Source organism: Dipodomys merriami, unplaced genomic scaffold (assembly GCF_024711535.1).
Source record: "Dipodomys merriami isolate MVZ:Mamm:240054 unplaced genomic scaffold, mDipMer1.0.p SCAF_21, whole genome shotgun sequence".
NCBI classification, from domain to species: Eukaryota; Metazoa; Chordata; class Mammalia; order Rodentia; family Heteromyidae; genus Dipodomys; species Dipodomys merriami.
Window position 1 is genome coordinate 567636 of NW_027203493.1, and position 26239 is coordinate 593874.

The window sequence follows — 26239 nt, forward strand, 5'->3', positions numbered from 1 at the left end:
GCTCCACTTCTGGCTTTTTTGGTGGTTACTTGGAGATAAAGGTCTAATGGATTTTCCTGCCTGGGTTTGGCTTTGAAGCTAGCTCTATCCCCAGATCTCAGCCTCCTGAGTAGCCAAGACTACAGGGGTGAGCCGGGCATTAGTTTACATTTGAATCCCCACATGTGTCTACCATGTTGGACAGCTGCGCTTTGAGGTCTCTTGTTGTCTGAAGGACGATTTCCAAGAAATTCGCAAAGAAGCCTGATTTACCCTAACTGGGGGAGGAACATCTGGGCGCATCTGGGCTTATTACAGGCTCCAGGGGTGGAGGAGAGACTTAAGGGGTTGGGCCCCAGATGCAGAAAACAGGCCTTGGCCACCACATTCTCTTGGCTCTCATTTGTACCGCACATCTGTCCTCGGAGCTGAATGGCCCAGGTCAATGAGAGGGGAGGCCCTCTGGGCTGTGCCCAGCCTTTAGGCCAGAATCAGAGCAACAGTGGGCTGGGCATGCACCTGGCCAGGAAAGCCATGAATGCATGGCCAAGGCCATCCTACAACTTTGGGTCCAGTGGCTTCTGTCCTCACGGGCTGTGGGGCCCCCCTCCCCCTTCCCAGAATGGCTTCTCCTCCCTTGGAGGTGGTTTCAGTTGAAGCAGGTTGCTCAGTCCCTCTTGAACCTCGGCAACTCCTGGCTCCTCTCCTGAGGAGCCAGGCAGAGCAGCTGACCCCCAGCCCCTCTGGCACCTGGGGCCTGGCCCAGGAGGCACCACGTGTTTTAGGCCTGACCCTTTGCTTGTCTGGAGCTGTTGCTGCTAGCTGCCGTGACTCACACGGGGAAGGAGGGACGGTGGGTGGGTGGGTGGGGCCGCCATGTGGGCGAGGGTGAGCTGGCGGCCCTCTCTGCTCTCCCCTCCTCTGCTGCTGGCTCAGCACCAGGATGCTGGGCTGAGAAAAGGGGCCCTGCACAAGGAGGCAAAGGAGGAGGAAGACAGGGGCGCTGGCTGGGGCAGCCTGGAGGGGTGGCTTGAGCTCTGAGAGGACTGGGCTGGAAAGTTTTCCCCTTCTCTAGCCTTTGTCTGGCTCCTATCTGCAGGGCCTTCTTCTTGGCAGAAGGTATCTTTGAAGTTCCAGCGTTGGTATTTCACGGTGGGAAGGGTTTGTGAGGCCTCCTAGGCCTTCCAGGAAGGGAAGGAAGGGAAGGGAGGGGAGGGGAGGGGAGAGGGAGGAGGTGTTGCTCCAGCTCAGTCTTTGCTCACCACCTAGCCACCACAGCACCTGTGTTGCCAATGAAAGCTCCTGGTAAACACCACTTTTATGACCTTGTCAAATGGGAGAGCAGGTGTGTGTGTGTGGAGGGGCGGGGGAGGTAGGGTTTGTGTTTATCTTTCATCCATGTTGATTTCTGCCTAAGACTGCAGCTCCCAAGTGCCCATGCCTTTCTGAGAGCCATAGTCCCATAGATGTGAACATAGATGCACCTTTGAAGTTCCATTTATACATACATACAGGCATATATATGTATACGTGTGTGTGTGTGTGTGTGTGTGTGTGTGTGTGTGTGTGTTTTGTACCAGTACTGGGGCTTGAACTCAGGGCCTTGCATTCTTTTTTTTTTTTTTTTTTTTTTTTGGGTCCGGTCGTGGGGCCTGAACTCTGGGCCTGGACGCTGTCCCTCAGTTCTTCAGCTCAAGGCTAGCGCTCTACCACTTGAGCCACAGCGCCACTTCTGGCTTTTTCTTTTTGCTTATGTGGTGCTGAGGAATCGAACCCAGGGCCTCTGGCATGCAAGGCAAGCGCTCTACCACTGAGCCACCTTCCCAGCCCGGGCCTTGCATTCTTGCTTGTTTTATTTTGCTCAAGGCTGGCGCTCTTACCACTTGAGTCACACGGCCACTTCTGGCTTTCTGGTGGCTAATTGGAGATAAGAGTCTCCTGGACTTTTCTGTCCAGGTGGCTTTGAACTGAGATCCTTAGGTCTTAGCCACCCTGAGTAACTAGGATTATAGACGTGAGCCACTTGGAATTCTATTTTTCATTTCTCTGAGAAGGCTTTCAAGCCTTCTAGAGCACTGAGAGGCTCCATTGGTCACACCCAGAACATCTTGCTTATAATTTATATCTGGAGTGGGATCTCAGCCTTTTAAATCTCCATACCACGCATGGAGAGTGCAGTCAATAAATATTTAGAAGTCTTGCTAGCGATGATGGTAGGTAACAATCTAATGTACTGCACAATTAAGTGTTCGTAGGCCAGCCCTCATGTTTGTCCCTGGCTAACTCCTTTTAGTTCAGTGTTGGACTGAGAGGAGGCAATCACTATGCATGTATGTATTTATTGATTGCTTGATAAACAGCTTCAGGGTGGGGTTTGGGGTGAGGCGCATCTCAATGAATGGTATCCCCCCCATATAATTTCACAGGCATGCTTTGGATGGCTATCGCCGCCATTTTGTGTGGGTAGATGCAGTTTAGGGCCAGCTCCATTGTCCTGCCCATGGTGTCTTCCCAGGGCACCTCTGGGGCTGACAGCTCATCCAGTGGGTGGGGTGGGGAGGGGGTTGTGTCTTTACTCACAAGGCCTGGCTCCAGGCCCTGTGCAGGCAGCCAGATAGGTTTTGACTCATTACAGGCCTGAGGCGGGTACAGCTGTACCTCAGCCTCTCAGCTTGGGCCAGGGCCTGGTGGAGCAGGGGATTCCTTGGTTCAGGTCAAGACAGCTAGGCCTAGGTCCTGGAGCCACCAGGCAGTGAGGGTTCCTTTTTGTCCTGAGGATGGGGAGGAGATGGTGAGTGGCTGAGAGGCCAGGGGAAGGCTGAGGGGTTAGCAGCAGAATGCTGCAGACCAGATTGGGTATAGAGGAAAGTTACAGATAGTTACAGATGCAGGTTGGAGCCTGGCCTGTCTATCTGTCTGTCTCTCATTCTCTGCCTCCTGAGTAAGTTAGGATTACAGGAGTGAGCCATCAGCACCTGGCTTCTTTTTCTATTTTTGGTGTCTGTCCTGGGGCTTGAACTCAGGGCCTGGGTGCTGTCCCTGACCTTTTCCACTTTTTTTTTTCTCTACCAATTAAGCAACAGCTCCACTTCCAACTTTTTGGTGATTAATTGATGAGAAGAGTCTCATGGACTTTCTTGCCCTGTTGGCTTTGAACTGATATCCTTAGATCTCAGCCTCCTTAGTAGCTGGGATTACAGGCATGAGCCACCAGTGTCCAGCTTGTCTCTCTTCTAGTGTGCCCTGGGTCAGATGGCCTTTCAAAATCTCAATCTGTCTGTGAAGTGGGGACAGTAATGCCTCCCTCTCACAGTCCTAATAGAGAATCTGATGGATACTGTAGGTGCAGAACTCCTGTGGGAGGGTCTTTGATCCGAAGGGAAATATTTTTTCTTTATTTTTATTTTGGTGGTACTGGGTTTGAGCTCGGGGTCTTCTGCTTATTAGGTAGGTGCTGTATCACTTGATCCACACCCTTAGCCCTTTTCCCTTTAGTTATTTTTCAGATAGGGCTTTGCAGTTTTACTTGAGGTGATCTTCAACTTCACTATTCCTGTCTGTGCCTCCCATGTAGCTGGGATTACAGGCATGCTCCACCATGCCTGGCTGGAAATTCTCTTTCCCTCCCTCCCTCCCTTCCTCCCTCCCTCCCTCTCCCTCCCTCTCTCTCTTTCTTTTTTTTTTTTTTTGTCGGCCGTGGGGCTTGAACTCTGGGCCTGGGCGCTGTCCCTCAGCTCTTCAGCTCAAGGCGAGCACTCTACCACTTGAGCTACAGCGCCACTTCCGGTTTTCTGGTGGTTTATTGGAGATAGGAGTCTCACGGTCTCTCCTGCCCGGGCTGGCTTTGAACCGCGATCCTCAGATCTCAGCCTCCTGAGTAGCTAGGGTTACAGGCGTGAGCCACCAGCGCCTGGCCCTCTCTCTCTTTCTTTCTGTCGTGGGATCTGAACTCTGGGCCTGGGCGCTGTCCCTCAGCTCTTTAGCTCAAGGCTAGCACTCTACCAATTGAGCCACAGCGCCACTTCTGGCTTTTTTCTGCTATGTGGTGCTGAGGAATCAAACTCAGAGCCTCATGCATGCAAGGCAAGCGCTCTACCACTGAGCCACCTTCCCAGCCCTTCTCTTTCATTTTCACAGAGGGGAGCACAGTGGCTTGGAAAAGTTAAGTTGCCTTGGCCTGGGTCCCGCAACTAGGAAGATACAGAGCCAGTATTTGAGTCTGAGTCTGGCGTCCTCTATCCCACTTTCCTTTATTTTTATTTGTACTATTTTACTTGATCTCATTTTGGAAAGTACTAGTGTGTGAACTCCAGGGCTTGCTAGGCAGGCTGTTTGCAAGTCATGGAGTTGCTATAATGGGGTGGTGGGAGTTTGGCTTGGCCTAGAGGGGAACAGCATTCAGCCATCCCTTTGGTGGTTTTGAGCAAGCAGAATTCAAACAGGCAAACTTTTTTCCCTAGGCTGTGTGACGGAGATTCCCAAGGAAAAGAGACTGAGGGGAAGAGAGGAGGAAGGGGCGGGCTCCCGGTAAGGCATTCGCTCCTGAACAGAGTCCTGCAAAGGTCAGTAGGAGGGAGAATGGGGGGGGGGGATCTGGTGGCATCCGGAGCTGGACCGTGGGTGGAAGGGACAGAGGGGGCTGGTGGCAGAGGGGAGGACATCAGCCCCAGGCTACACATGCACAGGTTTTCATCATCCCTGTCTTGGGAGACCCTCTACATTGGAAGGGCGTGTGACCCCCACTGTCTCCATTTCCAGATGGAGAAAGAGGAAGAGACAACCCGGGAACTGCTACTGCCCAACTGGCAGGGCAGCGGCTCCCACGGGCTGACCATTGCCCAGAGTGATGACGGAGTCTTTGTGCAGAAAGTGAACCCGAACTCCCCTGCGGCCCGCACTGGGGTGGTCAAGGAGGGTGAGTTGCTCCAGGAGGCTGGATCGGGTGCTGGGAGGGGGGTGGGGTGGGTGCTCAGGGGTGGGGGAGGGGGAGGGGGAGGGAGGGAAGCGCAGGGAGTAAGGAGCCCACAGGAATGGGCTGGGCATCCCACAGAGGCCCCAAACTCTGTCTTTCCTTGTCCACCCTGTCCCTTGCTAGAGGGTCTCAGAAGATGCTGGAGAACTAGTTTCTCAGGTCTGACTCTACCACTTACTATTACTTCTGCAGCTTTGAGTAAATGTAGTGGGCCTTCCTCAGCCTGTTTGTTCATCTGTAGTATGGGTATTCTCATGCCTGCTTGGTGCTCAGAAGGGTTAAAGGCAAGTTAGTATCCAGGCCCAACATACGGCTGTTTCTGTGTTTGTTTTCTGAGACTTCATAGGTCTTACTTGCTGTTGCTCTTTCCCCACTTAGGGGACCAGATTGTGGGGGCCACCATCTACTTCAACAACCTGCAGTCCGGGGAGGTGACCCAGCTGCTGAACACCATGGGGCACCACACCGTGGGCCTGAAGCTCCATCGCAAGGGGGACCGCTCCCCCGAGCCTGGCCATGCCTGGACCCAGGAAGTCTTCAGCTCGCGCAGCTCTGAGGTGGTTCTGGTGAGTACTCGCCGACCCCTTGGTGCCCTTAGCTGCCCACGACTCCCCTGACCTGCCGACTCCCCTTCTATCAGCCTTCTCGGCCTCAGCTGATTCCTTCTCCTTGCCTTCTTACCTCTGGGCCAGCCTGTTTCTTTCTGCACATGTATAGCGTGGGGCTGATGTCGCCTCTGAAAATTAAGTCTCTTGAGAGTGAGTGCCCGCTGTGCCAAGGGGTGGGACCAACTCATGTGCTCTAGGCCTAGATGCCAGGAGGAAGATCAGTTGCCTTTTTGTAGGAGTGTGAGCGCGTGTGTGTGAGCATGTGCGTGCCCCATGCTGAGGCTTGGACTCAGCCTTAGCTTTTTTGCTCACTAGGTGCTCTACTAAGCCACAGCTGTACTTCTGGCTTTTTGGTGGCTAGATGGTGATGTCTCACGGAATTTCCTGCCCAGGCTGGTTTCAAACCTTTTTTTTTTTTTTGTTGGTCATGGGGCTTGAACTCTGGGCCTGGGCGCTGTCCCTTAGCTCTTCAGCTCAAGGCGAGCGCTCTACCACTTGAGCTACAGAGCCACTTCCTGGTTTCAAACCTTGATCCTCAGATCTCAGCTTCCTGAGTAGCATGTAGGCTTGAGTCACTGGCTCTCTTCCTCTAAGAGTTGGCTGTTTTTTTTTGGGGGGGAGGGGAAGAAGGGTAGTTTTGTGATTTTCTTTTTCTTTTTAAGTGGCATAGAAAAAGAGAAGAAAGGAGATGAGAGGAGGGAAGGAGAGGGGGTGGGGTGGGGATTGATTTCCTGTTCTCTATTCAGGGAATGGGAGCTCAGTACTAAGCTGGGCACTGGTGGCTCACATCTATAATCCTAGCTACTCAGGAGGCTGAGATGGCAGTTTGAAGTCAGCCCAGACAGAAAAGTCCCTGTGAGACTCTGATCTCCAATTAACCACTCAAAAGCCGGAAGTGGGGCTGTGGCTCAAGTGGTAGAGCGCTAGTCCTGAACATAGAGAAGCCCAGGGACAGCACCCAGGCCCTGAGTTGAAGCCCTACAATCAAACCTCCCCCACCTCCAAAGACTTCCAGTACTAGGCAGGTATTCTACCTTTAAGCCACATCCCCAGCCTGTCCCAGCCTTTGAGATGATTTCTTGCTGGCCTGGCCACCTCTGCCTCATAGATATCATTTAGCTCCTCACAGAGGCCAGAGATCATTCGGTGAGTCAGAGGCTGGGCAGTGCAGGGCTTGTAGGGCTGTCTCTCTGTTCCTGGTCACTTGTTCATTTATCACGTGGCGGGTCTCCAGTGTGAAAGTATAATGCAAACACAGCCACGCTCTTAGGCTCAACAGATGCTTTCCAAAGTGCAAAGGGCTCCTGAGAGGCCTTCTTGGTGAAATGAAGATGTCGGCAAGCAGAGAGTTGCACACTGAGGTGTGTGGTTAGAGTGGGTTCCTGGAACAGGTGAACTGGAACCTCTCTGGATTTGAATACATCCCCAGCTCTTCCCCTGACTTCCATTTACGCCAATGTTCCCCAGTTATTTCTGCATCTTCCTATGATATGGCTGCCAGCACCCCTCTCCCCATGACTTTCTTCAGTGCCTTGTGCTTTACCCCAGGAGGCTTCCTGGCCCTCCCTTACCATCCTAGATTCTTTGGGAAGCAGGCACGTATGTATATATTATCAGCTGGGCTGTGGCTGGGCAGGTCAGGCAGGCTGGGCTGCAACCTCTGCCGGGCATGTCTTTCTGCAGAGCGGGGATGATGAGGAATACCAGCGCATCTACGCCACAAAGATCAAGCCTCGGCTGAGGTCAGAGGATGGAGTGGAAGGGGACCTGGGGGAGACGCAGAGCCGTACCATTACAGTGACCCGAAGGGTCACGGCCTACACGGTTGATGTGACCGGCCCGGAAGGAGCCAAAGAAATCGACATCAGCAGTCCTGAATTCATGATCAAGATTCCAAAGCATGAAGTGACAGAAATCTCTACCGTGGATGTAGAGGCCCAGCCTGGAAAGACAGTGATTAGACTGCCCTCGGGCGCGGGGGCATTCTCTCCAACCACAGGCGCTGTCTTTGACCTCAGGACAGGAGCCATTTCCGCCTCGGGACCAGAGCTTCAAGGTCCTGGCCACTCAAAACTCCAGGTCACCGTGCCTGGAATAAAGGTGGGAAGTCCGGGCGTCGATGTCAGTGGGAAGGGTGACAAAGGAGGGGTTCAAGTGCCAGGAGTGGACCTTTCGTCCTCCCTTGGGGGTGGGGCGGGAGCAGCGCAGGGCCCCGCCCTCCAGAGTGGTGACAGTGGGAAAATTAACATTCCTACCATGAAGATGCCAAAATTTGGTGTCTCCACTGGAACGGAGGGCCAGGCACCAGAGGTAGGGCTGAATGTTTCTGCACCTGAATTCTCCCTGGGGCCCCGGGGCAGCAAGCCAGGCCTGGCTGTCAGTGGAGATATCAAGGAACCTCATCTGGAAGTGAAGGCACCCTCTGTCAATATCAAGGGGCTTGAGGGGAAGCTGAAAGGCCCCCAACTCACTGGACCGTCCCTTCAGGGTGACTTAGGCCTGAAGGGTACTAAGGCACAGGGCAGCATAGGAATAGATGCTTCTGCTCCCCAAATTGAGGGTGGGCTTACTGGCCCCAGGGTGGACATTCAAGCCCCGGATGTTCAAGTCCACGGGCCTGAGGGCAAACTGAACATGCCCAAGATGAAAGTCCCTACATTCTCTGTAGCAGGTTCCAAGGGAGCGGGAGCAGGGGTTGAGGTGACATTGCCCACAGGAGAAGTGGCTCTTCCTGGGGTGTCTGGGGATGTCAGTTTGCCCGAGATCGCTGCTGGTGGGCTGGAAGGGAAGATGAAGGGAGCTAAAGTCAAGACTCCTGAAATGATCATTCAGAAACCCCAAATCTCCATGCAGGATGTGGATCTGAGCCTTAGGTCCCCTAAACTGAAAGGCGATGTGAAGATCCCGGTTCCTGAGGTGAAAGGTGACCTTAAAGGCCCTCAAGTGGCAGTTAAAGGCGCCAAAGTAGACATAGAGACACCAAGCCTAGAGGGGACCGTGACAGGCCCCAAGCTTGGCAGTCTTTCTGGGAAGCCAGGCACATGTCGGATCTCTATGGCAGATGTAGACTTGAATGTGGCTGCCCCGAAAGTAAAAGGGGGTGTGGATGTCACACTTCCAAAAGTCGAAGGGAAAGTCAAAGTTCCCGAAGTGGGCATCAAAGGCCCCCAAGTGGATGTCAGTGCTCCAGATGTAGACGTTCATGGTCCTGAATGGAACCTGAAAATGCCCAAGATGAAGGTGCCCAAGTTCAGCACTCCAGGGGTCAAAGGGGAAGGCACAGATCTAGATGTGACTTTACCCAAAGGAGATGTCAGTGTTTCAGGGCCAAAGGTCAGTGTAGAAACCCCAGGTGTCAATGTGGAAGGTCTAGGGGGCAAACTTAAAGGCCCTGATATTAAGCTGCCTGAAGTAAGTGCCAAGACACCAAAGATCTCCATGCCTGATGTAGACCTGCATGTGAAAGGTACGAAGGTAAAGGGGGAGTATGATGTAACAGTACCGAAGCTGGAGGGAGACCTGAAAGGACCCAAAGTGGACATTGCAGTCCCAGATGTGGATGTTCAAGGTCCAGACTGGCATCTGAAGATGCCCAAGATGAAAATGCCCAAGTTCAGTGTGCCTGGGCTCAAAGCAGAGGGCCCGGAAGTAGATGTGAACCTGCCCAAGGCAGATGTGGACATTTCTGGGCCCAAGGTAGAGGTGAGTGCTCCAGAGGTGAGCCTAGAAGGACCAGAAGGAAAACTGAAAGGCCCTAAGTTTAAAATGCCTGAAATGAACATCAAAGCCTCAAAGATCTCCGTGCCAGATGTGGACCTACACTTGAAAGGCCCTAGTGCCAAGGGAACATATGACGTCACAGTTCCAAGGCCTGAAGGTGACATTAAAGTTCCTGATGTGGAACTTAAAAGTGCCAAAATCGATATTGAGGTACCGGATGTGGATGTGCATGGCCCAGACTGGCACCTGAAGATGCCCAAGGTGAAAATGCCCAAGTTCAGCATGCCTGGCTTCAAAGGGGAGGGCCCGGAAGTGGATGTGAACCTGCCCAAGGCTGACCTTGAAGTCTCTGGACCCAAAGTGGACATTGAAGGGCCTGCTTTGAATATTGAAGGGCCAGATGGGAAAGTGAAGGGCCCCAAGATCAAGATGCCAGAGATGAACATCAAAGCTCCCAAGATCTCCATGCCTGATGTGGATTTGCATATGAAAAGCCCCAAGGTAAAGGGAGACTACGACATCACCGTGCCAAAGCTGGAAGGAGACCTGAAAGGCCCCAAAGTAGATGTCACTGCTCCAGATGTTGACGTCCAAGGTCCGGATTGGAGCTTGAAAATGCCAAAGATTAAGATGCCAAAGTTCAGCATGCCTAGTCTCAAAGGAGAGGGCCCAGAAATAGATGTGAATCTGCCCAAAGCTGATATGGACATTTCTGCACCAAAGCTAGATATTAGTGCCCCAGATCTCAGCCTAGAAGGACCAGAAGGGAAGCTGAAGGGCCCTAAGTTTAAGATGCCTGAGATGCATTTCAAGGCTCCAAAGATGCCAGATGTCAATCTGGATCTCAAAGGACCAAAAGTGAAAGGAAATCTAGATGTGTCTGCACCAAAAATAGAGGGGGAAATAAAAGTTCCAGATGTAGACATCAAAGGTCCAAAGGTGGACATCAAAGCACCAGAGGTGGAAGGCTCAGAGTGGAGCCTGAAAATGCCCAAGATGAAAATGCCCAAGTTCAGTGTGCCCAGCCTAAAAGGTGAAGGTCCAGATGTAGATGTGACCCTTCCCAAGGCTGACATTAATGTCTCAGGACCCAAAGTGGACATTGAAGCCCCAGATGTAAGCCTGGAGGGCCCTGAAGGGAAGCTGAAGGGTCCTAAGTTCAAGATGCCAGACATGCATTTCAAGGCCCCCAAGGTCACCATGCCTGACATGGACTTACATCTGAAAGGCCCCAAAGTCAAGGGGGACATGGACGTGACTGTGCCCAAAGTAGAAGGTGAAATGAAAGTGCCAGATGTGGACATCAAAGGCCCCAACATGGACATCAGTGCCCCAGATGTGGACGTTCAAGGTCCAGACTGGCACCTGAAGATGCCCAAGATGAAAATGCCCAAGTTCAGCATGCCTGGCTTCAAAGCAGAGGGCCCTGAAGTGGATGTGAACCTGCCCAAGGCTGACCTTGATGTGTCTGGACCCAAGGTGGACATTGATGTCCCAGATGTCAATATTGAAGCTCCAGATGTGAAAGTAAAGGGTCCCAAGTTCAAGATGCCTGAGATGAACATCAAGGCCCCCAAGATCTCCATGCCTGATGTAGACTTGAACCTGAAGGGGCCAAAGGTGAAAGGTGATGTGGATGTTTCTCTGCCTAAGGTAGAAGGTGAGATTAAAGTTCCTGAAGTTGACATCAAAGGCCCCAAAGTGGGCATGGATGCCCCTGATGTGGATGTTCAAGGCCCAGACTGGCACCTGAAGATGCCCAAGATCAAAATGCCCAAGTTTAGCATGCCTGGCTTCAAAGGAGAGGGTCCAGAAGTGGATGTGAACCTGCCCAAGGCTGACCTTGATGTCTCAGTTCCCAAGGTGGACATTGATGTTCCAGATGTGAATGTTGAAGGGCCAGATGCAAAAGTAAAAGGTCCCAAATTTAAGATGCCAGAAATGCATATAAAGCCTCAGAAGATATCCATGCCAGATGTTGGCTTACATCTGAAAGGCCCTAAAGTGAAAGGAGATTATGAAGCAACAATTCCAAAAGTCGAAGGAGAGATAAAAGCACCTGCTGTAGACATCAAAGGCCCCAAAGTGGACATTAATGCACCAGATGTGGAAGTCCAAGGTCCAGACTGGCACCTGAAGATGCCCAAGGTGAAAATGCCCAAGTTCAGCATGCCTGGCTTCAAAGGGGAGGGTCCAGAAGCGGATGTGAACCTGCCCAAGGCTGACCTTGATGTCTCAGGACCCAAGGTGGACATTGAAGGGCCTGATGTTGACATTCATGGTCCAGAAGGGAAACTGAAAGGCCCCAAGTTTAAGATGCCAAGCATGAACATACAGACCCACAAAATCTCCATGCCTGATGTTGGGCTGAATCTGAAAGGTCCTAAACTGAAAGGTGATGTTGATGTGTCCCTTCCCAAAGTGGAGGGGAACTTGAAAGGTCCGGAAATTGATGTGAAAGCTCCTAAAATGGATGTGGATGTTGGGGATATTGACATTGAATGTCCAGAAGGAAAGTTGAAAGGTCCCAAGTTCAAGATGCCAGACATGCACTTCAAGGCCCCCAAGATCTCCATGCCTGATGTGGACTTACACTTAAAAGGCCCCAAAGTCAAGGGGGACATGGATGTGACTGTGCCTAAAGTAGAAGGTGAAATGAAAGTGCCAGATGTGGACATCAAGGGGCCTAAAATGGACATCAGTGCCCCAGATGTGGACGTTCAAGGTCCAGACTGGCACCTGAAGATGCCCAAGATGAAAATGCCCAAGTTCAGCATGCCTGGCTTCAAAGCAGAGGGCCCTGAAGTGGATGTGAACCTGCCCAAGGCTGACCTTGATGTGTCTGGACCCAAGGTGGACATTGATGTTCCTGATTTGGAAGTTGAGGGACCAGAAGGAAAACTGAAAGGTCCCAAGTTCAAGATGCCCAAGTTGAACATCAAAGCTCCTAAAATATCTATGCCCGATGTGGACTTGAATTTGAAGGGACCTAAACTGAAAGGAGAGATAGATGCTTCTGTGCCAGAAATGGAAGGTGAGCTCAGAGGCCCACATCTTGATATTAAAGGGCCTGGTGTGGACGTGGACATGCCTGATGTTGATCTAGAATGTCCTGATGCAAAGTTGAAGGGCCCCAAGTTCAAGATGCCTGACATGCACTTCAAGACCCCCAAGCTCTCCATGCCTGATGTGGACTTACATCTGAAAGGCCCCAAAGTCAAAGGTGATGTGGATGTGTCTGTACCAAAATTAGAAGGAGATTTGAAAGGTCCTAGCGTGGATGTGGAAGTACCGGATGTTGATCTAGAATGTCCTGATGCAAAGTTGAAGGGCCCCAAGTTTAAGATGCCTGACATGCACTTCAAGGCCCCCAAGATCTCCATGCCTGATGTGGACTTACATCTGAAAGGCCCCAAAGTCAAGGGGGACATGGACGTGACTGTGCCCAAAGTAGAAGGTGAAATGAAAGTGCCAGATGTGGACATCAAAGGGCCTAAAATGGACATCAGTGCCCCAGATGTGGACGTTCAAGGTCCAGACTGGCACCTGAAGATGCCCAAGATGAAAATGCCCAAGTTCAGCATGCCTGGCTTCAAAGCAGAGGGCCCTGAAGTGGATGTAAACCTGCCCAAGGCTGACCTTGATGTCTCAGGACCCAAGGTGGACATTGAAGGTCCGGATGTGAGTCTTGAGGTTCCAGAAGGGAAGTTGAAGGGTCCCAAGTTTAAGATGCCTGACATGCATTTCAAGACCCCCAAGATCTCCATGCCTGATGTGGACTTGCACTTGAAAGGCCCCAAAGTCAAAGGTGATGTGGATGTGTCTGTACCAAAATTAGAAGGAGATTTGAAAGGTCCTAGCATGGATGTGGAAGTACCGGATGTTGATCTAGAATGTCCTGATGCAAAGTTGAAGGGCCCCAAGTTTAAGATGCCTGACATGCACTTCAAGGCCCCCAAGATCTCCATGCCTGACGTGGACTTACATCTGAAAGGCCCCAAAGTCAAGGGGGACATGGACGTGACTGTGCCCAAAGTAGAAGGTGAAATGAAAGTGCCAGATATGGACATCAAGGGGCCGAAAGTGGACATCAGTGCCCCAGATGTGGACGTTCAAGGTCCAGACTGGCATCTGAAGATGCCCAAGATGAAAATGCCCAAGTTCAGCATGCCTGGCTTTAAAGCAGAGGGCCCTGAAGTGGATGTGAGCCTGCCCAAGGCTGACCTTGATGTCTCAGGACCCAAGGTGGACATTGAAGGTCCGGATGTGAACATTGAAGGGCCAGAGGGGAAGCTGAGGGGCCCCAAGTTTAAGATGCCTGAGATGCATTTCAAGACCCCCAAGATCTCCATGCCTGATGTTGATTTCAACTTAAAGGGTCCTAAAATCAAAGGGGACATTGATGCTTCTACCCCAAAACTTGAGGGAGATTTCAGAGGTCCTGAACTAGATGTCAAGGGCCCCAAATTGGATGTTGACATGCCAGAAGTAGCCATGGAAGGTCCAGATGGAAAATGGAAAAGTCCTAAGTTCAAGATGCCAGATATGCACTTTAAAACTCCCAAAATATCCATGCCAGACATTGATCTACATTTGAAAGGTCCAAAGACGAAAGGAGAGGTAGGCATAGATGTTCCTAAATTAGAAGGAGACCTCAAAGCGCCACATGTGGACATCAGTGGCCCAGATATTGACATCGAAGGACCAGAGGGCAAACTGAAAGGCCCTAAGTTCAAGATGCCTGACGTACATTTCAAAGCTCCTAGTATTTCTATGCCTGATGTTGATCTGAATCTAAAAGGGCCTAAAATCAAGGGGGATGTTGATGTGACTGTGCCAGAGGTAGAAGGTAAAATTAAAGTACCAGATGTGGACATCAAGGGCCCCAAAGTAGATATAAATGCTCCTGAGGTTCAAGGCCCAGACTGGCACCTGAAGATGCCCAAGATGAAAATGCCCAAGTTCAGCATGCCTGGCTTCAGAGCAGAGGGTCCAGAAGTAGATGTGAACCTGCCCAAGGCTGACCTTGATGTCTCAGTTCCCAAGGTGGACATTGATGTTCCAGATGTGAATGTTGAAGGGCCAGATGCGAAAGTGAAAGGCCCCAAGTTCAAGATGCCTGAGATGAACATCAAGGCTCCGAAGCTCTCCATGCCTGACTTTGATTTGCATCTGAAAGGTCCCAAAGTGAAGGGCGATGTGGATGTTTCCATGCCCAAACTAGAAGGTGATCTCAAAGGTCCTGAAGTTGATATCAAAGGCCCTAAAGTGGACATTGATGCTCCAGATGTGGACGTGCAAGGTCCAGACTGGCACCTGAAGATGCCCAAGATGAAAATGCCCAAGTTCAGCATGCCTGGCTTCAAAGCAGAGGGCCCCGAAGTAGATGTGAACCTGCCCAAGGCTGACCTTGATGTCTCAGGACCCAAGGTGGACATTGAAGGACCTGAGGTTAACATCGAAGGACCAGAAGGAAAACTGAAAGGTCCTAAGTTCAAGATGCCTGAGATGAACATCAAGGCCCCCAAGATCTCCATGCCTGACATTGACCTTAATCTGAAAGGTCCCAAAGTGAAGGGTGATGTGGATGTTTCCATGCCCAAAGTAGAAGGTGAGATTAAAGTTCCTGAAGTTGACATCAAAGGCCCCAAAGTGGACATAGATGCCCCTGATGTAGATGTTCAAGGCCCAGACTGGCACCTGAAGATGCCCAAGATCAAAATGCCCAAGTTTAGCATGCCTGGCTTCAAAGGAGAGGGTCCAGAAGTGGATGTGAACCTGCCCAAAGCTGACCTTGATGTGTCTGGGCCCAAGGTGGACATCGAGGGCCCTGAAGTTAACATTGAAGGGCCAGAAGGAAAACTGAAAGGTCCCAAGTTCAAGATGCCTGAGATGAACATCAAAGCCCCGAAGCTCTCCATGCCTGACTTTGATTTGCACCTGAAAGGTCCCAAAGTGAAGGGTGATGTGGACGTGTCTCTGCCCAAAGTGGAAGGTGACCTGAAGGGTCCTGAAGTGGACCTAACGGGACCCAAGGTGGACATTGATGTCCCTGATGTGGATGTTCATGGTCCAGACTGGCACCTGAAGATGCCCAAAGTGAAAATGCCCAAGTTCAGCATGCCTGGCTTCAAAGCAGAGGGCCCGGAAGTGGATGTGAACCTGCCCAAGGCTGACCTTGATGTCTCAGGACCCAAGGTGGACATTGAAGGGCCTGATGTTGACATTCATGGTCCAGAAGGGAAACTGAAAGGCCCCAAGTTTAAAATGCCTGAGATGAACATCAAGGCCCCCAAGATCTCCATGCCTGACATTGACCTTAATTTGAAGGGGCCAAAGGTGAAGGGTGATGTGGATGTTTCACTGCCTAAAGTAGAAGGTGAGATTAAAGTTCCTGACGTTGACATCAAAGGCCCCAAAGTGGACGTGGATGCCCCTGATGTGGATGTTCAAGGCCCAGACTGGCACCTGAAGATGCCCAAGATCAAAATGCCCAAGTTCAGCATGCCTGGCTTCAAAGGAGAGGGTCCAGAAGTGGATGTGAACCTGCCCAAGGCTGACCTTGATGTCTCAGGACCCAAGGTGGACATTGATGTTCTAGATGTGAATGTTGAAGGACCAGATGTGAAAGTGAAGGGCCCCAAGTTCAAGATGCCTGAGATGAACATCAAGGCTCCTAAGATCTCCATGCCAGATTTGGATCTTAATCTGAAGGGTCCTAAAGTGAAAGGAGATGTGGATGTTTCACTTCCAAGTATAGAGGGTGATTTGAAGGGACCTAATCTTGACATAAAAGGTCCAAAGTTAGATTTAGAAGCACCAGATATTGACCTTCAGGGCCCTGAGGGCAAATTAAAGGGCCCCAAACTGAAGATGCCTGATATGCATGTGAATATGCCCAAGATCTCCATGCCAGAAATTGACTTGAATTTGAAAGGCTCAAAGCTGAAGGGAGATGTGGATATCTCTGGACCCAAATTGGAGGGTGACATGAAAACTCCCAAATTGGATGTAAAGGGCCCTGAAGTGGACATTTCTGCTCCCAAGATTAATATTGAAGGCAAATCAAAGAAATCTCGCTTCAAGCTTCCCAAATTCAACTTCTCAGGCTCCAAAGTTCAGACACCCGAGGTGGATGTCAAAGTTAAAAAGCCAGACATTGATGTAACGGGTCCAAAAGTTGATATTAATGCTCCTGAAGTTGAGCTCCAAGGAAAAGCAAAAGGAGGATCCAAGTTTAAAATGCCTTTCCTGACTATTTCCTCCCCCAAAGTTTCAATGCCTGATGTGGAACTCAATTTGAAAGGGCCCAAAGTCAAAGGAGACATAGATGTTACAGTTCCTAGTGTAGAAGGTGACTTTAAAGGCCCCAAAGTGGACATTGGGGCTCCAGAAGTGCATGTTAATGCCCCAGATGTGGATGTTCATGGTCCAGATTGGAACGTGAAAATGCCCAAGATGAAAATGCCTAAGTTCAGTGTGCCTGGAATAAAAGCAGAAGGGCCTGAGGTGGCTGTGGATCTGCCTAAAGGAGACCTCAGCATAGAAGGTCCCAGAATGAATATTGAGGCTCCAGTACTCAATGTGGAAGGTCCAGAGGGAAGCATAAAAGGTCCCAAGTTCAAGATGCCTGAGATGAACATCAAAGCCCCCAAGATCTCCATGCCTGACATTGACTTAAATCTGAAGGGTCCCAAACTGAAAGGTGATGTGGATGTGTCTCTGCCCAAAGTGGAAGGTGACCTCAAGGGCCCTGAAGTGGACATTAAAGGCCCTAAAGTGGACATTGATGCTCCTGATGTGGGCGTTCATGGTCCAGACTGGCACCTGAAGATGCCTAAAGTGAAAATGCCCAAGTTCAGCATGCCCGGCTTCAAAGGAGAAGGGCCTGAAGTGGATGTGAACTTGCCCAAGGCTGACCTTGATGTCTCAGGACCCAAGGTGGACATTGATGTTCCGGATGTGAATATTGAAGGGCCAGATGCGAAAGTGAAGGGCCCCAAGTTCAAGATGCCTGAGATGAACATCAAGGCTCCCAAGATCTCCATGCCTGACTTTGATCTAAATTTGAAGGGCCCCAAAGTAAAGGGTGATGTGGATGTTTCTTTGCCAAAAGTAGAAGGTGATTTCAAGGCCCCTGAAGTGGACATCAAGGGCCCCAAAGTGGACATTGACACTCCAGATATTAACATTGAAGGTCCAGAAGGTAAATTGAAGGGACCCAAATTTAAGATGCCAGAGATGCACCTCAAGGCTCCCAAAATTTCAATGCCTGACATTGATTTAAACCTAAAGGGGCCAAAGATAGGTGGTGATGTAGATGTTTCCCTTCCCAAGATCGAAGGGGACTTAAAAGGCCCAGATGTTGATATCAAAGGTCCAAAAATGGATATCAATGCTCCAGATGTGGATGTTCAAGGTCCAGACTGGCACCTGAAGATGCCCAAGATGAAAATGCCCAAGTTCAGCATGCCTGGCTTCAAAGCAGAGGGCCCCGAAGTAGATGTGAACCTGCCCAAGGCTGACCTTGATGTCTCAGGACCCAAGGTGGACATTGAAGGACCTGAGGTTAACATCGAAGGACCAGAAGGAAAACTGAAAGGTCCTAAGTTCAAGATGCCTGAGATGAACATCAAGGCCCCCAAGATCTCCATGCCTGACATTGACCTTAATCTGAAAGGTCCCAAAGTGAAGGGTGATATGGATGTTTCCATGCCCAAAGTAGAAGGTGAGATTAAAGTTCCTGAAGTTCACATCAAAGGCCCCAAAGTGGACATGGATGCCCCTGATGTAGATGTTCAAGGCCCAGACTGGCACCTGAAGATGCCCAAGATCAAAATGCCCAAGTTTAGCATGCCTGGCTTCAAAGGAGAGGGTCCAGAAGTGGATGTGAACCTGCCCAAAGCTGACCTTGATGTGTCTGGGCCCAAGGTGGACATCGAGGGCCCTGAAGTTAACATTGAAGGGCCAGAAGGAAAACTGAAAGGTCCCAAGTTCAAGATGCCTGAGATGAACATCAAAGCCCCGAAGCTCTCCATGCCTGACTTTGATTTGCACCTGAAAGGTCCCAAAGTGAAGGGTGATGTGGACATGTCTCTGCCCAAAGTGGAAGGTGACCTGAAGGGTCCTGAAGTGGACCTAACGGGACCCAAGGTGGACATTGATGTCCCTGATATGGATGTTCATGGTCCAGACTGGCACCTGAAGATGCCCAAAGTGAAAATGCCCAAGTTCAGCATGCCTGGCTTCAAAGCAGAGGGCCCGGAAGTGGATGTGAACCTGCCCAAGGCTGACCTTGATGTCTCAGGACCCAAGGTGGACATTGAAGGGCCTGATGTTGACATTCATGGTCCAGAAGGGAAACTGAAAGGCCCCAAGTTTAAAATGCCTGATCTGCATCTCAAGGCCCCCAAGATCTCCATGCCTGAAGTTGATCTTAATCTGAAGGGGCCAAAGGTGAAGGGTGATGTGGATGTTTCACTGCCTAAAGTAGAAGGTGAGATTAAAGTTCCTGACGTTGACATCAAAGGCCCCAAAGTGGACGTGGATGCCCCTGATGTGGATGTTCAAGGCCCAGACTGGCACCTGAAGATGCCCAAGATCAAAATGCCCAAGTTCAGCATGCCTGGCTTCAAAGGAGAGGGTCCAGAAGTGGATGTGAACCTGCCCAAGGCTGACCTTGATGTCTCAGGACCCAAGGTGGACATTGGTGTTCCGGATGTGAATGTTGAAGGGCCAGATGTGAAAGTGAAGGGCCCCAAGTTCAAGATGCCTGAGGTGAACATCAAGGCTCCCAAGATCTCCATGCCTGACCTTGATTTGCATCTTAAGGGTCCAAAAGTGAAGGGAGATGTGGACGTGTCTCTGCCCAAAGTAGAAGGTGACTTCAAAGGCCCTGAAGTTGATATCAAAGGCCCTAAAATAGACATTGATGCTCCAGATGTGGACGTTCATGGCCCCGACTGGCACCTGAAGATGCCCAAAGTGAAAATGCCCAAGTTCAGCATGCCTGGCTTCAAAGCAGAGGGCCCGGAAGTGGATGTGAACCTGCCCAAGGCTGACCTTGATGTCTCAGGACCCAAGGTGGACACTGATGTTCCGGATGTGAATGTTGAAGCTCCAGATATGAAAGTGAAGGGCCCCAAGTTCAAGATGCCTGAGATGAACATCAAGGCTCCCAAGATCTCCATGCCTGACTTTGACTTGCATCTGAAGGGCCCCAAAGTGAAGGGTGATGTAGATGTTTCCCTGCCTAAGATGGAAGGCGACATAAAGTGCCCAGACATTGATATGCAGGGCCCCAGCATGGACATTGACACCCCTGATGTCAACATTGAGGGTCCAGAGGGAAAATTAAAGGGGCCTAAATTTAAAATGCCAGACATGCATATCAAAGCTCCTAAGATCTCCATGCCTGACTTTGACTTACATCTTAAAGGGCCAAAAGTAAAGGGAGACGTGGACCTTTCCTTACCTAAAGTGGAAGGTGAGGTACACGGCCCTGATGTGCACATCGAAGGTCCCGAAGGGAAACTCAAAGGTCCCAAATTTAAAATGCCTGATGTTCATTTCAAAACCCCGCAAATCTCCATGAGTGACATTGATTTGAACTTGAAAGGACCTAAGGTCAAGGGAGACATGGACATTTCTATTCCCAAACTGGAAGGAGATCTGAAAGGCCCCCAAATGGATGTGTCAGGACCCAAGGTGGATCTAGAAATGCCTGATGTGGACATTCATGGGCCAGAAGGCAAACTGAAGGGACCCAAGTTTAAAATGCCTGACCTGCATCTCAAAGCACCCAAGATCTCAATGCCTGAAGTTGACCTAAATCTGAAGGGGCCAAAGGTAAAAGGGGATGTAGATGTGTCTCTGCCCAAAATAGAAGGTGACCTCAAAGGTCCTGAAGTTGACATCAAAGGCCCTAAAGTGGACATCAGTGCCCCTGATATGGACGTTCATGGTCCAGACTGGCACCTGAAGATGCCTAAAGTGAAAATGCCCAAGTTCAGCATGCCCGGCTTCAAAGGAGAAGGGCCCGAAGTGGATGTGAACCTGCCCAAGGCTGACCTTGATGTCTCAGGACCCAAGGTGGACATTGATGTTCCGGATGTGAATGTTGAAGGGCCAGATGTGAAAGTGAAGGGCCCCAAGTTCAAGATGCCTGAGGTGAACATCAAGGCTCCCAAGATCTCCATGCCTGACCTTGATTTAAACCTGAAAGGTCCCAAAGTGAAAGGAGATGTGGACGTGTCTCTGCCCAAAGTGGAAGGTGACCTCAAGGGCCCTGACGTGGACATCAAAGGCCCTAAAGTGGACATTGATGCTCCTGATGTGGACGTGCATGGTCCAGACTGGCACCTGAAGATGCCCAAAGTGAAAATGCCCAAGTTCAGCATGCCTGGCTTCAAAGCAGAGGGCCCGGAAGTGGATGTGAACCTGCCCAAGGCTGACCTTGATGTCTCAGGACCCAAGGTGGACATTGATGTTCCAGATGTGAATATTGAAGGGCCAGATGCAAAAGTGAAGGGCCCCAAGTTCAAGATGCCTGAGATAAATATCAAGGCCCCCAAAATCTCCATGCCTGATGTTGACCTAGACTTAAAGGGCCCCAAAGTAAAAGGAGATTTCGATGTGACTGTTCCTAAGATGGAAGGTTCCTTCAAAGGGCCCGATGTAGATCTTAAAGGTCCAAGTCTGGATTTCAAAGGCCCTGATGCCAAACTCAGTGGCCCTCATTTGAAGATGCCATCCCTGGATATATCCGTCCCTAAAGTAACTGTCCCTGAGGTTGATTTGCATCTGAAGACACCCCAGATTGGAGTTTCTGGTCCCAAGTTAGAAGGTGGTGACCTTGACCTGAAGGGACCGAAAGTCGATTTAGAAACTCCAGGCTTAGATGTACACATGGAAGGCCCAGAAATGAATATCGAGGGGCCAGATGTGAAAATCCCTAAATTCAAGAAACCAAAGTTTGGCTTTGGTGCAAAAAGCCCGAAGGCTGACATCAAATCACCAGCACTGGAGGTGACTTGTCCTGAAGCAGAGCTCAACGTGGAGACACCTGACGTAAGCATCAGCGGCAAAGGCAAGAAAAGTAAGTTCAAGATGCCTAAAATTCACATGAGCGGACCCAAAGTGAAAGCCAAAAAGCAAGGATTTGATTTGAATGTTCCCGGGGGTGAGATTGACACCAGTCTCAAAACTCCTGAGATGGAGGCCAGCGTCTCAGGACCTGATGCTGCGTTCAAGGCCGACATGAAATCTCCCAAAACCAAGAAAACCATGTTTGGAAAAATGTACTTCCCGGATGTGGAGTTTGACATTAAGTCACCTAAATTAAAAGCTGAGGCCCCCCTCCCGAGCCCCAAGATGGAGGGTGAAATCCAGGTCCCTGATGTAGACATTTCTTCCCCGGGGATTCATGTAGAAGGTCCTGACATCAAAGTGAAGTCTCCGAAGTTTAAGATGCCAGGTGTGGACATCTCTGGGCCAAAACTAGAGGGAGACTTGAAAGGCCCCGCCGTCCAGGCGAATTTCGGCACACCTGACATCAACATGGAAGGTGTCGATGTCAAGGTCAAAGGAACATCTTTTGGCATTTCTGCTCCTCAAGTCTCTTTACCTGATGTGAACCTGAACTTGAAAGGACCAAAGTTAACTGGTGATGTCCCCGGCGTGGGCCTCGAGGGACCAGACCTAGATCTGCAAGGTCCCGATGCCAAAATCAAGTTCCCCAAGTTCTCAATGCCCAAGATCAGTGTCCCTGGTGTGAAACTAGAAGGTGGGGGAACTGAGGTCCATACCCATGGTCCCTCTCTGGAAGGAAGCTTGAGCTCTCCAGATGTGAAGCTTGGAGGGCCTGATGTCTCTCTAAAGGGGCCAGGAGTTGACCTGCCTTCAGTGAACCTTTCTATGCCCAATGTCTCTGGGCCTGACCTTGACCTGAACTTGAAAGGACCAAGTCTGAAAGGAGACCTGGCTGCATCCATTCCCAGCGTGAAGATGCACGGCCCCGGGCTTGACATCAGCGGTATTGGTGGAAAGGTACAGATGGGAGGAGATGGTGTTGGAGCACCAGACTTGACGCTGAAGGGACCAAGCCTCCAGGGAGATCTGGCTGTGTCTGGTGACATCAAGTGCCCTAAAGTATCCGTAGGCGCTCCCAATCTAAGCGTGGAGGCTTCTGAAGGTGGGCTTAAATTTCCCCAAATGAGACTGCCCCACTTTGACATCTCTACTCCAGGATCCGATGTGGACGTTCATCTCAAGGGGCCACAAGTTTCTGGAGACCTCTCCGGGCCAGGCATGGGTGTGAATCTGAAAGGGCCCCAGATCTCAGCACCGGGTGTGGACTTGAACTTGGAAGGACCAAAAGTTAAAGGAAATCTTGGTGTTTCTGGTGATGTGGAAGGCCTCACTGTCAGAGGGGCTCTTCCAGGTGTCAGCGTTCAAGGCCTCGAAGGAAAACTCCAGATGCCGGGAATAAAGTCCTCTGGCTGTGATGTGAGCCTGCCAGCTGTGAATGTGCAGCTCCCAACCGGGCAGATCTCTGGTCCTGAAATCAAAGGCGATCTGAAGGGTTCAGGACCTGACATCCACTTAAAGGGGCCTTGCGTTGCTATGACATCTCCAGAGTCGGATTTTGGTGTCAGCTTGAAGGGCCCGAAAGTCAAAGGTGGTGTAGATGTCTCAGGGGCTGTCAGCGCTCCAGATATCAGCCTGGGTAAAGGACATATAGGTATCAAGGGCTCTGAGGGTGAGTGGAAGGGACCCCAAGTCTCTTCTGCTCTCAACTTGGACGCGTCCAAGTTTGCTGGGGGCCTTCATTTCTCAGGACCAAAGGTAGAAGGAGGTGTGAAAGGAGGCGAGATTGGACTCCAGGGTCCTGGGCTGAGTGTTTCTGGGCCTCAAGGTCACTTGGAAAGTGGATCTGGAAAAGTTACATTCCCCAAGATGAAGATCCCCAAATTTACCTTCTCTGGCCGGGAGCTGGTTGGCAGAGAAGTCGGGGTAGATGTCCACTTCCCTAAAGTGGAAGCCAACGTGCAGGCTGGCGAAGGTGACTGGGAAGAGTCTGAAGTGAAACTGAAGAAATCGAAGATCAAAATGCCCAAGTTCAATTTTTCCAAGCCTAAAGGGAAAGGGGGTGTCACCGGCTCCCCGGAAGCATCCATTTCCGGGTCTAAAGGTGACCTGAAAAGCTCCAAAGCCAGCCTCGGTTCTCTGGAAGGAGAGGCACAAGCAGACACATCTTCACCCAAAGGCAAATTCTCCCTGTTTAAAAGTAAGAAACCAAGGCACCGCTCCAATTCATTCAGCGACGAGAGGGAGTTCTCGGCGCCCTCCACCCCTACCGGAACTTTGGAATTTGAAGGTGGAGAAATGTCCCTGGAAGCTGGGAAAGTCAAAGGCAAGCATGGCAAGCTGAAATTTGGTACCTTTGGTGGATTGGGGTCAAAGAGCAAAGGTCACTATGAGGTGACGGGGAGTGATGAGGAGACAGGCAAGTTGCAGGGGAGTGGCGTGTCCTTGGCCTCTAAGTCCCGACTGTCCTCTACTTCTAGCAATGACAGTGGGACGAAGGTTGGCATCCAGCTGCCAGAGATAGAACTGGCGGTTTCTACCAAGAAAGAGTAGTGGGTCTTTGTATGTGTGTACATATATATATGTATATATAAAAAAAAGAATATGGCAGCCTTGGGTGTGTTTGTATATAAACTCCAAAGAGAAGCACCTCTCCAGCCTCAGCAATAATGCAAAGATCCGGGCTTCTGCCCCTGTGGCAAGTGCTACAAACAAATAAAAAACCCCAAACCAAAACAAACAAAAACCAACTGCCTCTAGGCTCCTGGAATCCTGCAAGTAGCTGGAGTTTCAGCTGGACCCAGCCGCAATGCAGAGTCAGTAGTATTTGCCTTAAAGATTTCAGGGCTCTTTTGACTTTTTGGTTTTGGTTTTTGGTTTTTGCTTTGACTGCTGAGAGAGCTCTTGTTTACTAAGCAAGCTTTTATTTTTGTGTGTGTTTATTATCATTTTTACTGAACATTGTTAGTGTTGGGGGGTAACTGAAACCCACTTTTTCATTGTAATGACTTTTTTTGGGGGGCTTTTCTTAATAAGAGGGTGGGATAAAAGGCAGTGGATGGGGTCAGATCTTAATTGCTCCTGAGATTTGATCTATTCAAATAGTAACATCTAGAGATGGTCCAAAGAAATGGCAGCCAGAGTGTGGGTATTTCTCCCAAACTCTTTAGCATAGGTTCCCTCCCTCCCCTCCCCCTCCAGGGGTGGTGGTCTCAGCCAGTTTGGTGCTCAGGATGACAGGAAATTAGCACGATTGCAGATTATCCCACGGGGCTTTCATGCTGTGTTTTATAAGAGAAATGTTTGAATTATGACTTGCCATGTTCTTGACAATAGTCTTGATTTTCTTTTAACAAATGCTATCATGAGCGAGAAAATTTCTGGCACTTTAATGGCAAATTAATTGAGAATGTAAAGAAAATCCATGCTGTATGAGGCAAATAAAACTTGTTTATTAACCCTGATAACTTGTGTCATTGTATTGTGTAATGACAGGGTGGAGCCAGGGGAAGTTTATCTGCCCAGCCCTGACTGTTGAGACTAGATATACCCAGTGTCATTGCTAGTTTTGCTAGTGACGTGTGTGTGTGTGTGTGTGTGTGTGTGTGTGTGTGTGCGCGCGCGCGCACCAATCCTGGAGCTTGAACTCAGGGCCTGGGCGCCTCTCCCTGAGTCTTTGTGCTCAAAGCTGGTATTCTACCACTTGAGCCACAGCTCTATTTCTGGCTTTTAGTTAATTGGAGATAAGAGTCTCAGAGTTTCTTGCTGGGCTGGCTTTGAATCATGATCCTCAGATCTCTGCCTCCTGAGTAACTAGGGTTACAAGTGTGAGCCACCAGCACCTGGCTACTGTTAGTGACTTTAAGTGTGACTTCCACATAGGAGAAGCATTCTTAAAAAATTGTTTTTATTGTTCTATATAATACAGGTGATATACAGAAGGGTTAGTGTTACATAAGTCAGGTAATGAGTACATTTCTTTTTGGACAATGTCATGCCTTCTCTCCCTCTCTCCCAGTTTTTTCCTCCCATCCCCACCCGCAAGTTCTATGGCTCATTTTCAATATAGTGTCCAGTGAGTAACCCCATTGCATTTGTTCACCCTCTGTCCCTCCATGTCTGTGCCCAAGAGGAGGCATTCTTAGTTTCTTGATTCGCACAGTGATCCTGGCTGGGCTGCTGCAGAATTAAGAGGGGTAGAGACTTAGCTGGAGCCAGGCCTTGGGCTCCAATCTCCAGCACTAGGACAAGAGAAAGGAGCTGTACCTGGCAAGATGGTGGCCTAATCCCCCAGGACCCTTCCACCAACGTGGCAGCCTTGGATATGGACTCAAGATTCAGAGGTGAATGGGAAAGAAGTCCTATTAGAGTAGCAGGAAGGACTCCTAATGTAAGGCACAGGATGGCTGCCTTCTGCTCTGGCACTGGCCATTGGCTACGTGTTCCCCCCAGTAGCCTCAAGTTACTTGTACACTCCAGGCCTCAGTTTCCTCTTTGAAATAATGGCGCTGATCTTGCCAGGTGCTGGTGGTTCCTGCTTGTTGTAATCCTAATTACTCAGGAGGCTGAGAGCTGAAGATCAAGGTTTGAAGCCAGCTGGGGCACAAAAGTCAGTGAGATTCTTCTCTCCAATTAACCAATTGATAAAGCTGGAATTATAGCCAGGCGCTGGTGGCTCATGCCTGTAATCCTAGCTACTCAGGAGGCTGAGATCTGAGGATCACAGTTCAAAGCCAGCCTGGGCAGGAAAGACCGTGAGACTCCTATCTCCAATAAACCACCAGAAAACCGGAAGTGGCGCTGTAGCTCAAGTGGTAGAGTGCTCGCCTTGAGCTGAAGAGCTGAGGGACAGCGCCCAGGCCCAGAGTTCAAG

General features: G+C 50.3%; 1 protein-coding gene across 3 annotated transcripts in view; it reads left to right on the forward strand.

Annotated features, from left to right (window-relative positions):
• The window catches only part of LOC138833815 (neuroblast differentiation-associated protein AHNAK-like), a 77430-nt gene that overhangs the window by 8949 nt on the left and 42242 nt on the right, over positions 1–26239 (forward strand). Inside the window, exons 2-5 of one of the 3 annotated variants that reach the window (XM_070032146.1) lie at positions 4440–4541; positions 4738–4894; positions 5330–5517; positions 7243–24833. In XM_070032146.1, coding sequence (XP_069888247.1) covers positions 4738–4894; positions 5330–5517; positions 7243–23919 — 17022 coding nt within the window. In that variant the 5' untranslated portion in view covers positions 4440–4541 and the 3' untranslated portion in view covers positions 23920–24833. Of the gene's footprint in view, positions 1–4439; positions 4542–4737; positions 4895–5329; positions 5518–7242; positions 24834–26239 lie in introns of those variants that run through there. The other 2 variants (XM_070032148.1, XM_070032149.1) reach the window with 2 other exon arrangements.